We start from the raw sequence: 11524 nt of genomic DNA, 5'->3' as shown, positions 1-11524 counted from the left end.
TGAGGGCTGGAGATCACTCAAAATTACAACTGTTCTTTAGGTAGCAGAGATCAGTTCCTCTGGAGAAAATGGTGGGCTCAGTGTCATTATACCCTGTTGAGGTCACCGCAGCAAATTGAGGCTGAGTGCCCAAGGCCAGGGTATCTGCCCAGAGCCTCTTTCTAGAGCTCACTGTCTTTATTTCCACAATCGGCCTTATTCCTAGTCAAGTATATTTCAAAAGTCAGTTATGCGAAGCAGATGTTTAAAAAAATTACCCACTTATTTTACTTTCCTTCTACGTTTATTGATGCCACATACACAATCATAAAATATTCCTCAGTATTGCTGGCAAACCCCCCCCCCCAACTTTCTTAGAAAGCATGAAGCAACATCAGGCAATGTAGCTGATTTAATATGGATTACGTTCTTCCCAAGAGTTGATCACGTGGAATTAATACAAGTCATAAGGTGACCAAGGGACACTGGACATCAGCGGTTTTACAAAGACTGCTGCCTCTGATCCAGGCCCTTCTCAATATCATCGAGGACCTGGACTGCTGCCTTGGGAATCCGAGTTCCTGGGCCAAAGATGTTGGAAACACCAGCGTCATAGAGGAAGTCATAATCCTGTTCAGAATAAAGAAACAAGTTTAAGAAACAGGGCATGAAACAGAACGACCAAACTTTCTAGAAGAACCATCTACAGAACACCCAGTGCAAGAACGGAATTTAGTATTGGCTGTGTTGGTAACGATCGAGGGGCTAAGAGGGATGGAAGGGAAATGGTGCGATGTGAACCCAAACGGTGATACCTTCCTGGACTCAAGATCCTATGGTCTGTGTACAACCCTGACGACCATGGGTCACTTAAAACTTTTTAAGAACTCTGCATATTCCATGGCCTGTGTGGTAGGGACAAACTACTCAACAGAAAGATTCATCATCAGAAGAGAAATGCATTTCAAGCCCTGACCTGGATAGCCCAGGCAAGCCCGATCTCGGAAGGTAAGCGTGGCCGACCTTGGCAAATACTTGGATGGGAGACCTCCAAAGAATACCAGGGCTGGGAGGCGGAGGGCAGGCTATCAAACCACTTCTCTGAATGTCCTCCACGCCGCCAATAGGGGTCAGTCACCAGAGGTCGCCATGACTTCCAGGAACACACACGCAAAAATATCAAAAAAGAGAGAAATGCATGCTTGCCTCTGCCCTGATATGATCAGTGATAAAGGATTGTAATGCAGATAGTTTGTTTGCCACGCACAGCAAGGTACACCGCAGCCAAAAAGTCAAAACTGAAAAAGACCCTCAACAAACCTCTACAGACCTTCTTCAGATCTTGATGGCAGCCTAGCTAAAAATCAGCCTCCCGCACTACTGGGAAACTAAGAGTCACCGCAAGACTTCCTGATGGTTGAAGAATTCATAAGCTTCATTAACAAGGGGCTCCATGGGTTCACAGAAGTTCCCAAAGAGCCAACACGATAGATACGGGTTAACTTACAAGGAGATCTTTAATGACACATCAAAGTTATCAAAGAAAATGCAGGCCACACTTCAATCGGCTCGCCTCGCCTCAAAAACAGCATACACAAAACACACACATAGTGAAGCTTAGGCAAACCTTGAGACCAAAGAGCGTAACTAAAATTAGGCATCTTACACCCTAAGTACCGGCTGTGAGCCAAAGAATGATTAATTAAACTATCCCATACAATTGGATGAGCCAGGCCATCTTGCACCTGGCTTCCAGGGGGGGGGGGGGAAGAAATAACCCTGACCTTGAAGATAAGTGCTGCTAAGAAGCATGGGAATGGGAAAGTTCCCAAGAGCAGCTAATACTGTCTTCTCCCAAGACTCAAGGCAACTGTAGCACAGATGGAGTCACCCAGGCCAATACATAAGGTATTGTGCAACACACACACCCCCCAAAAAAACCTTAAGTAGGGTGAAGACAGACTAGGTTTCTCCTCTTTCTAAGAGCAACCAATGAGAGCTACAGGAATGTCGACAGAGAGAGAGAGACTTGGAAAACAGCAGTTGAAAAATGACTGCTGGGAGTTAGTAACAGAGAAGTTGGCAGCTTAGGAGCTGAGGAGAAAAAAGGAGGATGTCTGACAAGGAAGAACTACGGAACAGCTGCTTAGAGCAGGCTGAAAATAGTCAATTTGTAACCAAAGGATCATAGTTGTAGGCAGGGCTTTTTTTGTAGAAAAAGTCCAGCAGGAACTCATTAGCATAATAGGCCACACCCAGCAGTAGAAATTCATTAGCCTATTAGGCCACACCCCTGACTGCACCACTCATTAGCATATTAAGCCGCATATTAAGCCGCATTCCCATGTTACCAGAAGTGTGGTTATCCAGCCACACCCACCTTTCCCTTCTTATTCTGTTGACCTTGTTCGTTGTCAAAACCCAGAGCTTTTTTTGTAGCAAGAACTCCTTTGCATGTTAGGCCACACACCCCTAATGTACCCAATCCTAATGAGTTTCTGCTGTTGGGTGTGGCCTATTATGCTAATGAGTTCCTGCTGGGTGTGGCCAACTTGGGAGCCAGCCGGAACTCCATTCCTGTGCATTCGTGCCCAAAAATAGCCCTGGTTGTAGGAATAGGACAAGTTCAAAAGTTCAATGGAAGTGGAACCTTGTTAGTTGGACCTCACCTTCCTCAGTGTTTACCTTCATATTTTTTTTAAACCTAAGGGCTGCATGTCTAAAGGAAAGTAGCACACACACACGCAAAATTTAATCTCTCGGTCTACACACATATTATAGGCTATGAATAAAATGGTGGCCACATGTGAACGGAACAGTGTTCGAACCCAAACTCTCTGTGAGCAAGGCTTTGTTACTCAAGGGGGCTGCCCCCCCCCCCGTCTGTAGATGTCTCTAGGAATGAGAGAGAGGATGTGATGTATGAAATGGCTCTCTGTATATTTTAAAACAGACAATGGTGATAAGTGTGACATCCTGACCTACTTGTAACCAATGTTCCCTCTAAACTGTGGAGTCCTGTGAGCACAAATTCTACTTTGTGAGCTACTGGCATTAAACTTGTGAGCGAGCGATTTGGCTGCTGCATAAATTACTTTGCTCTGGAGCCATCCTTCCTGAGCTCAGACAAAAATGTGTGAGCTGGAGGCTAAAAAACTGAGCTAGCTCACGCTAACTCAGCTTAGAGGCAGTGCTGGATTTACGCATAAACTAAATAAGCTACAGTTTAGGGCCTCACAATCTGCTGGGGCCTCAAATAAAAACACAATATAAAAATGATTTCAAATATTAAAAAGGCGTATATATTTTAAATTTTTCTGAGACCGGCTGATGTAATTTAAAACAGTAGGGGGTTTTGTATAGCTTAGGGCCTCAGCAAGTCTAAATCCGGCCCTGCTTAGAGGGAACACTGCTTGTAACCCATAACCTGAGAGAGAGGGTTGAGAGGGTGACAGGCACTCTGTATGAATGGAGGTGTCACATGGATTAACGCACCTAAAGAGAGTGTCAGAGAGTAGCGGTGTTGGTCTGTAGTGGAGCAGCTAGATTCAAGGCCGGTTGCACCTTAAAAGGCCACCAAAACTTTCAGGGCGTAAACTTTCGAGAGTCGAAGCAGCCCTTCGTCAGGTCTGAGGAATCTAGCGTGCCAACGTATACTTAGGATGGTAAATACAGCCCCATCAGACACAGAGGTATCCCCAGCAACCTCGTATCTACTTGCAAATGATGACGTGGAGTACCTGAGGAGGGATGACTCCCCCGCACATGACGAGAATGTCCGGGCGGCCAAGGGTGGCCAGCTCTTTGACGAGTTCAGGAACGAGGGTTTTATGACCCGCGGCAAGCGTGCTCACACCCACACAGTGCACATCGGCATCGACGGCCTGCTGGGCTACTTCACGGGGCGTCTGAGAAAGGCAAAGTTTATTTATTTATTTATTTATTTGCATTTTTACCCCGCCCTCCCCGCGAACGGGCTCAGGGCGGCTTACACAGGGGCATAAGCCCATACATAACACAATATAAAACAGTAAAAACCATTAAATCACAACAGATAAAGTGCTCCATACAGACAAGATGGTCTCTGAGGATGGTAACAATCATTTCCTTAGGTGAAATTGTCCTGTCGATAGTCCAAGCCAGTCCGGCAGCATCAGTGCCATGCAAATTTATGGCCGTTCTTCCGGGGACCACTCCCAACCCCGTTGTTTCAGTGGTGGTAGTAGTAGAAGTGGCGGCCCCTATATAAAAGCCTGGCGGAAGAGCTCTGTCTTGCAGGCCTTGCGGAACTGCATAAGGTCCCACAGGGCCCTGATCTCCTCCGGGAGCTTGTTCCACCAGGTGGGGGCCACCACTGAGAAGGATCTGGCCCTGGTCGCAGCAAGTTTTACCTCCCAGGGGCCTGGAATCACCAGGCGATGTTGCGTCCCCAACCGAAGTGCTCTTGGGGGTATGTATGGGGAAAGGCGGTCCCTCAGGTGCAAGAGAATGTGCTGAGCAGGAATACTCCACATGCTAAACATGCTTCCCTTTCTGTAAGTTGAATAGTGTTTATCGATTTGCTTCCTTTATACCTCCCTTTTCTCCCTAGTAGAGGCTGAATGCCCAGTTTGGCCTGAGCTCATCAGGGCTTGGGTGTTAGGCAGGGCCAGTCGTGGTCAGTATTTGGATGGGAGACCATCAAGGACGGCTGGGGTTGCTACACAGAGACAGGCAATGGCACATCACCTCTGCTTATCTCTTGCCTTGAGCGCCCCATGGCTGGGGTCCCTGTGAGCTCTTTGTGACTCGATGGCACATTCTTATTCTTCTCCCCAGTGGGGACCCAAAAGTAGCTTATATTGTGAAACTCTCTTCAATGTTATCCTCACAACAACCCTGTGAGGTAAGTTATACTGAAAACATGTGACTGGCCCATGGCAGGAGTATGCCCTGTTTTATTCCCAGGAAAGTTCTCTTAGGATTGCACTAAAGGTAAAGGTTCCCTTGCTCGAAAGCCAGTCAAGTCTGACTCTAGGGTTGCGGTGCTCATCTCTGTTTCAAAGCCGAAGAGCCAACGCTGTCCGAAGATGTTTCCGTGGTCATGTGGCCGGCATGACTAAACACCAAGGCGCACGGAACGCTGTTACCTTCCCACCGAAGGGGTACCTATTTATCTACTTGCAATTTCTTGCTTTTGAACTGCTAGGTTGGCAGGAGATGGGACCAGAGACGGGAGCTCACTCCGTCATGCGGCAACTTGGGTCTCGAACTGCTGAACTACTGACCTTCCACAGCCTGCAGTTCAGCGTCTTAACCACTTGAGCCACCGCAGCTCCTTAGGATTAGGATTGCACTAATAAGAGTCCAAAATGGCCCTGTTTAAAAATGAAAACCGAAAATTCTGTGCCCGATAATAATTCTGAAGAGCAATGACAACAGGTAACCACAGCATGAAGAAAGAAGACTAGTAATTACAGATGAGTAGTTATGTCATATAGACATCCCTTACAAGAAATATCAGACGGACAGACAAGCAAAACACATCTTTATAATCAGAAAGTGTTTGAAGTCAACTAAAAGGGAAACACACAGCGAGGTAAACGCTGAAAGGATTCTTACGTTTTGTGAACAGTTCACTGAAAATATTAAATACCTGGAACAGTGGACTTATATCCACATCAAACCCCAGGTCGGCAAATCCCGTGGCAATCACTTTGGCTCCTCTGTCGTGGCCGTCTTGGCCCATTTTGGCAACCAGAAGACGCGGCCTCCGCCCTTCACGGTCCATGAACTTGTTAACTCTGATTTTTAAAATATTTGTAGAAATAAGATTTTCCTTATTAACAGCAGGTATCTGGGAGCATCATTATTTGTGTATTTAGATTCTTATAACCCGCTTTTTCTCTCCAAGGGGGACACAAAGCAGCTTACAACACCCTTGTCCCCTCCTCCATTTTATCCTCACAACCATAACCCTGTGAAGTAAGTTAGGATTAGGGACAGATAGACAAAGGCAGAGAGTGACTGGGCCAAGATCACCTAGTAAGCTTCCGTAGCAGAGTGAGGGTTCAAACCTGGGTCTTCCAGATTCTGTAATCCAGGGATCCCCAAACGTTTTGAGCCTGCAGGCGCCTTTGGAATTCCGAGAGAGTGTGGCAGGTGAACCCACAAAATGGCTGCCACAGGAAGTACAGCCAGCCACAAAATGGCTGCTGCAGCCTACCTTCAGTCACACAGTGAAGATTCTTGTACTGTGGTGGCAGCTGCCGCCAAAGCCACATTTTTTAAAAAATTTGCACAAACTCCATTGGCCAATCAGAAACCTGACTGTGCAAAAGCCCCAACTGGCCTCACTCCACTTTCTAAAAATGCTTGGTGGGCAACAGGAAAGTTGCCAGCAGGAACCACACTAGGGACCCTTGCTCTAACCACTACACCGTGCTGGGCAAAAGGGCATGCCATGCCATGATTACAAACAACATGGTTTGCATGCCATGATTACAAACAACAAAACACTCCACCTTTTAAAGATGCATTCATCCACTTTTGAATACTGTAATCAGCACGACATTATGAGAGCCAGTTTGGTGTAGTGGTTAAGAGTGGCAGACTGTAGTCTGGAAAACCGGGTTTGATTCCCCACTTCCCCATTTGAAGCCAGCTGGGTGACCTTAGGCAAGTCATAGCACTCTCAGCCTAAATGTAAACACATAGCTCACCACCTAGTGGTGCCAAAAAAAGCTACAGCTTCGGCAGCCAAACAATCCCTTCCGGGATTTCCCGGCTATTCCAAACACAATGCCACGTGATAATTAATTAGCATGACATTTTTAGCGTGTGAATTTGTATGTAGGTCCTATTTCTAGATGGTTGGATCCAAAGATGTCCACCTCCACATGAGGGAGTCTTCCATCCACTCACAGAAAATTCCTTTTAATTTATTATTTACTCACATACATGTCTAGACTGCCTCTGCGAACGGGAGGGCACCGCTGCATTCAGCTCAGTCTCTCTTATCCTCTTTTCTTCTAAGACTGATTTTTACTGGCCGAGACACCACAGGGCGAAATGGACACGCATTCAAATGTGTCTGGTTCAAAGGATGCTACTGAACCCTACAGATTCAAAATCACTTTTACTTTACTTTACTTAGTTTACTTTGCTAGGTTCAGAATACTGCCAAGGAGTACAGATACGCAGAACGGATATGATAAACTGGAATGACTAACATACGCATGGTATTTCTTCACACAGCGTATAAATCGGTGGAACTTGCTGCCACAGTATGTGGTCGTGGCCACCATCTTGGAAGACTTTAGAATGGGAGTGGACAAATTCATGGAAGACTGGGCTATCAGTGGAATCATGATGGATATCTACTCCCTCCAGTACCCAAGGCAGTATGCCTCTTTATATCAATTGGTGGGGAGAACGGGTGGGAGGGCGCTGTTGCAGTCTTCCTCTCTGTGGGCTTCCTAGAGGTAGCTGGTTCACCTCTGTGTGAACAGAACACTGGATCAGATGGACCTTTGGTTTGATCCAGCATGGCTTTCCTTTTGTTCCTACGTTCTAATATGTAAAGACGTCTCTTACCGAGTGATAGCATGAGTAATTTCCTTGCTCTCCCCAAACTCCTGGCGGTAAGCTCCGCTCACCATGCGGTCGTTGGCTTTGTGCTCACCAAACACCTTCTTCATTGCATCTGTTATTTCACCGACTGTACATCTGATGGAGACATACAGTCAAAAGATCAGATTTCCTCTACCTGCTACGGTCTTAAAGAGGTCCTGCGTCACCCTGAAACCAATCCAACCGGGAACAGCCTCAGAGGGTGTGCTTCAGCTAGAAAGGACACAAGCCAAGGAGAGGCCAGAGAAGGCCTGGGGAGATCAGCTGTTTCTGCCCCTTGTAACCAACAAGGGAAATACAGAGAACAGAATCACCAACAAAAGACCAACTGCGTAATAAAATCACAACAAAGCATGAAATGCAAATTATTACCAATAATCATAACATGTTGAAAACATCACCAACGAAATATATGAATCCAACAAAGGAGCACCACTACAAAGATAGATAATCCTTAAATGCTAAAGAATCAAAATGGTCCAAAGTGTTCACAATTAACGTCAATGACACGTTGTACAGGATTAGCCCACTAAGGCCAGTCCAGGGATGAGAGGGAACCCTGTACTTTTCAGTACATTAAACAACAAGCCACGAGATGGTCTATACCCTCTCTGGTTTGCAGACAATTTGCCAACAGAACCTATTTTCAATAGTCCCTGCTTTTCCTAAGGGAGAGATTCCAAACCCTTAGTTGGCATCTGGGACAGAACATATTAGCAACTCATTTTAGAGATGCACACTTTTTACCCTCCAATGGTAGCGTATGTGGTCAGGGTTAGGCACAGGACTCAGACTTGGAATCCAAGTTACAACATCAAAGACAAATTAGCAATAAGGAGGATCTTTATTCAGTACAGAGCACAGCAACAGACTAGGAGATTACAAAATAACAAAGGCTAGGGCAATTTGCCTTAACTACACATTAAAGATACATAGTTACCGATTCAGGAACATTCACAGTCCAGAATAGTCCAAGGGATTTTGAAGGGAAATCCCATTTTTGCACACCCATGTGCTCCAGTTCACAAAGCAACTCTTTGTCTCCCAAGAGACAGCATTTCAGGTGTAATAAAACAGGCAACGAGAGTCTCGAGAACAACAAGAAGAGACTCACTCCCATAGGGATCAAACAATTATACCCCAATCTAATCATGATTAGCCATGGCCTTTGGCCAATCAGAGTAGCAGGGGTGTGTGGCCAATTTCTGGTTGCCATAGCTGCACATCAGGTGTGTGTATAGATTGGCTAGGAGTTTGGAGACCCCGCCTGCAGTCAGTTGACCCCAAACTCCAGCTACTTCATTGAGTAAGTGACTTGTCGCATGTGGGCCAGAAAGTGGAGCCATGAGGTCTGGCTTTTGGCATGAAAGTGTGAAAGAATGTGGGTTTATGGCTTGGCTATTGAGGCCATGTGGCCTCACCATTTGGCTTGCAACAGGAAATAAGACACAGCATGTTATCATAATGTACTCACAGGAGAAGGCATGTGGATATAGAAAGCAGAAAGCAAATTTTCTATACACACGTAACGAAGGAAGCGACCCAATATCTTCATTTCCAAGGTGCTTGGCCGGTGTCCAAGTTATTTTTGGCCGGTTACCAAGCTGCCTGGCCAGTTTCCCACTGTGGACCATTTTGGATCCTTTAGCATTTAAGGATTATCTATGTTTATAGCGGTGCTCCTTTATCGGGTTCATATATTTTGTTGGTGATGTTTTCAATATGTTACAAGTATTGCTAATAATTTGCATTTCATGCTTTGTTGTGATTTTATTACACAGTTGGTCTTCTGTTGAAGAGCAGTAATTCCAAGGGCTGTCATGTCAGCGAAAGCAAAGAGGAGTAGGGTGGTACCTTAAAGGCTAACCAGATTTAATTCCAGCATAAACTTGCGCAGACTAGAGACCGCTCTATCAAATGCAATGTGATGTGTATACATGAACACTGCTTCAGAACCCTTTTCGTCTCAGAAGCTACTTCTAGGTGTTTTATTCTGGTTTCAGGAAAGGGTGGCACGATACAGCTCAGGGGTGGCCAAACTTGCTTAACGAAACACACACGTTTTTATTGAAAAATATGCAAATTTGTTTTTTATTAACATTAAATTAGACTGTGAAAGAGCTGCATGCGGCTCCCGAGCTGCAGTTTGGCCACCCCTGGTCATAGCCCGATCTTGTCAGATCTCAGAAGCTCGGCAGGGTCAGTACATGGATGGGCGACCACCAAGGAAGGCTCTGCAGAGGAAGGCCATGGCAAACCAACTCTGCTTCTCACTTGCCTTGAAAGCCCCTTTGTTGGGGTTGCCGTAAGTCGGTTGTGACTTGATGGCACCTACTTATGGATTCTGGCTCTCTTCCTAGGCGATTCACATCTGTATTCCCATGAAGATGGTTGCGGTTCATAAGTGCTCATGACCACCCTTTGAGATAAGTTAGGCTGCAAGATGGAGATGTTCCCACGACCAGCCAGTGAGCTCTGAGGCTGAGCAGCTATTTGGATCCAGGCCTTCCTATACCCAAACTCTGTGTTCCAGCCACCATCTCATATGTCCACCATCTTTTATTATATCTCATATTTCAGCCATCATCTCATATCTATAACTAGCAAAGGAAGACTTCAGAGGACTCATCTGGGTGAGTATTTGGGGGCCTTTGCCAAATGCCCTAATGTCAGCTAGGCTGCTGCCATTGCAGGTGGAAGGGGGGGGAAGGCTGATGGATAGTCTGTTGCTGTACTGGAATCTTAATTTTAGTTTCTTCCCGCCTCGCCTTATCAGCTAGCCTAGGCCGGTGACCTTGGTTACCTTGCTGCTGCTTTCGTGGGAATGCAAACCCGTTAGCTTAGGCGGGCTTTCGCTTATTCCCTGATTGGCTCAGACCCATCAGGTGGACCCTTTTGAATTTTGTATAACTCCCCATTTCGCGCGCTTGCAATCAGTTCTGACACGGAACGTATGCACAGGATGACCTGCCTTTACTATACTCAATAAACTCGAACCTTTTGAAGGAACGTTGTTGAGAACGGATTGCTGCAGGACTCTGATGCCTTTTCACGTACCTTGCCCGTGCTGCTTCCACCGCCAGGGCCAACAAATTGCCTTGCCCCGTGGCAGCACACTCCGTCAGGGCAGCGAGGCGAGCCTGAGCCACTGCTTCGTCTCTGGATGCCTTCACCTTTGGGGAGAACCCGAGAGAAAGCCGTCATTCTAGGGCCGTCAAGCCTCAGCTCATGAGGCCCGGCCTATGATGGGGCCTCTCTTCTAATTAGGCAGCTATAAAGAGATCACCGACAGGCACGAATAGGCATCACATAACCAGTGCTTACGAATGGCCACTGACGTGAGACTCACACCGTTAACACCTTCTCAGTGCCATTGTCGTACTTGCCAAAGAAATATTGTAAAACACAATAATTAAACATTTTAAAAAGAAATCTTATTTATTTATTTATTAGGTTTATGAATCGCCCGATCTCTGCTACTGTAGGGCTCTGGGCGATGTACAATAGCATTAAAAACACTGACCAGATTAAAAAAAACAATAAATCACATTAAAATACTTAAAAAAAAACAGATGGCGACACACTAACACTTATTAATTGTTCCCAGGGGTCATTTCGTAGAAAAAGAGGTGCAGGAGCTCATTAGCATAACTTATTTCAATATGCCACACCCTCTGACATCACCAGAAGTGTGTCAGAAGGCAACACCCACCACTCAGGCTCCACTGGACTGTTTTGGATTGCTAAGTATGGGGGGGGGGAGAACGTGCAGATCTGTCCTTGCAGAGGAGGGAGAGCTTGTACCTGAATAAAACTTGGTCTTAAAGGTGCCACTGGACTGTTTTGGACTGGGGGGCCGGGGGGGCTCTGCAACTTACCTGGCTGCTTCTTGCTCTGACTGAGGGCTGCTGGGAGCAGGGGGCGGGGCTTGTAG

The 11524-nt window shown here is 46.2% G+C and overlaps 1 protein-coding gene across 1 annotated transcript in view; it reads right to left on the bottom strand.

Annotated features, from left to right (window-relative positions):
- Positions 1 to 332: 332 nt before the first annotated feature.
- MUT (methylmalonyl-CoA mutase) overlaps positions 333 to 11524 on the bottom strand; it is a 30166-nt gene continuing 18974 nt past the window's right edge. Inside the window, exons 8-12 of the mRNA XM_015408890.1 lie at positions 10648 to 10763; positions 7555 to 7686; positions 5615 to 5762; positions 3720 to 3887; positions 333 to 609 (exon numbers count right to left, since the gene is read on the bottom strand). Coding sequence (XP_015264376.1) covers positions 481 to 609; positions 3720 to 3887; positions 5615 to 5762; positions 7555 to 7686; positions 10648 to 10763 — 693 coding nt within the window. The 3' untranslated portion in view covers positions 333 to 480. The remainder of the gene's footprint in view (positions 610 to 3719; positions 3888 to 5614; positions 5763 to 7554; positions 7687 to 10647; positions 10764 to 11524) is intronic.

Source organism: Gekko japonicus, unplaced genomic scaffold (genome assembly GCF_001447785.1).
Source record: "Gekko japonicus isolate JY-2015 unplaced genomic scaffold, Gekko_japonicus_V1.1 scaffold5519, whole genome shotgun sequence".
In the NCBI taxonomy this organism is placed as follows: Eukaryota; Metazoa; Chordata; class Lepidosauria; order Squamata; family Gekkonidae; genus Gekko; species Gekko japonicus.
The sequence above is the reverse complement of the archived record's forward strand: the minus strand, read 5'-3'. Positions and strand labels throughout refer to the sequence as shown.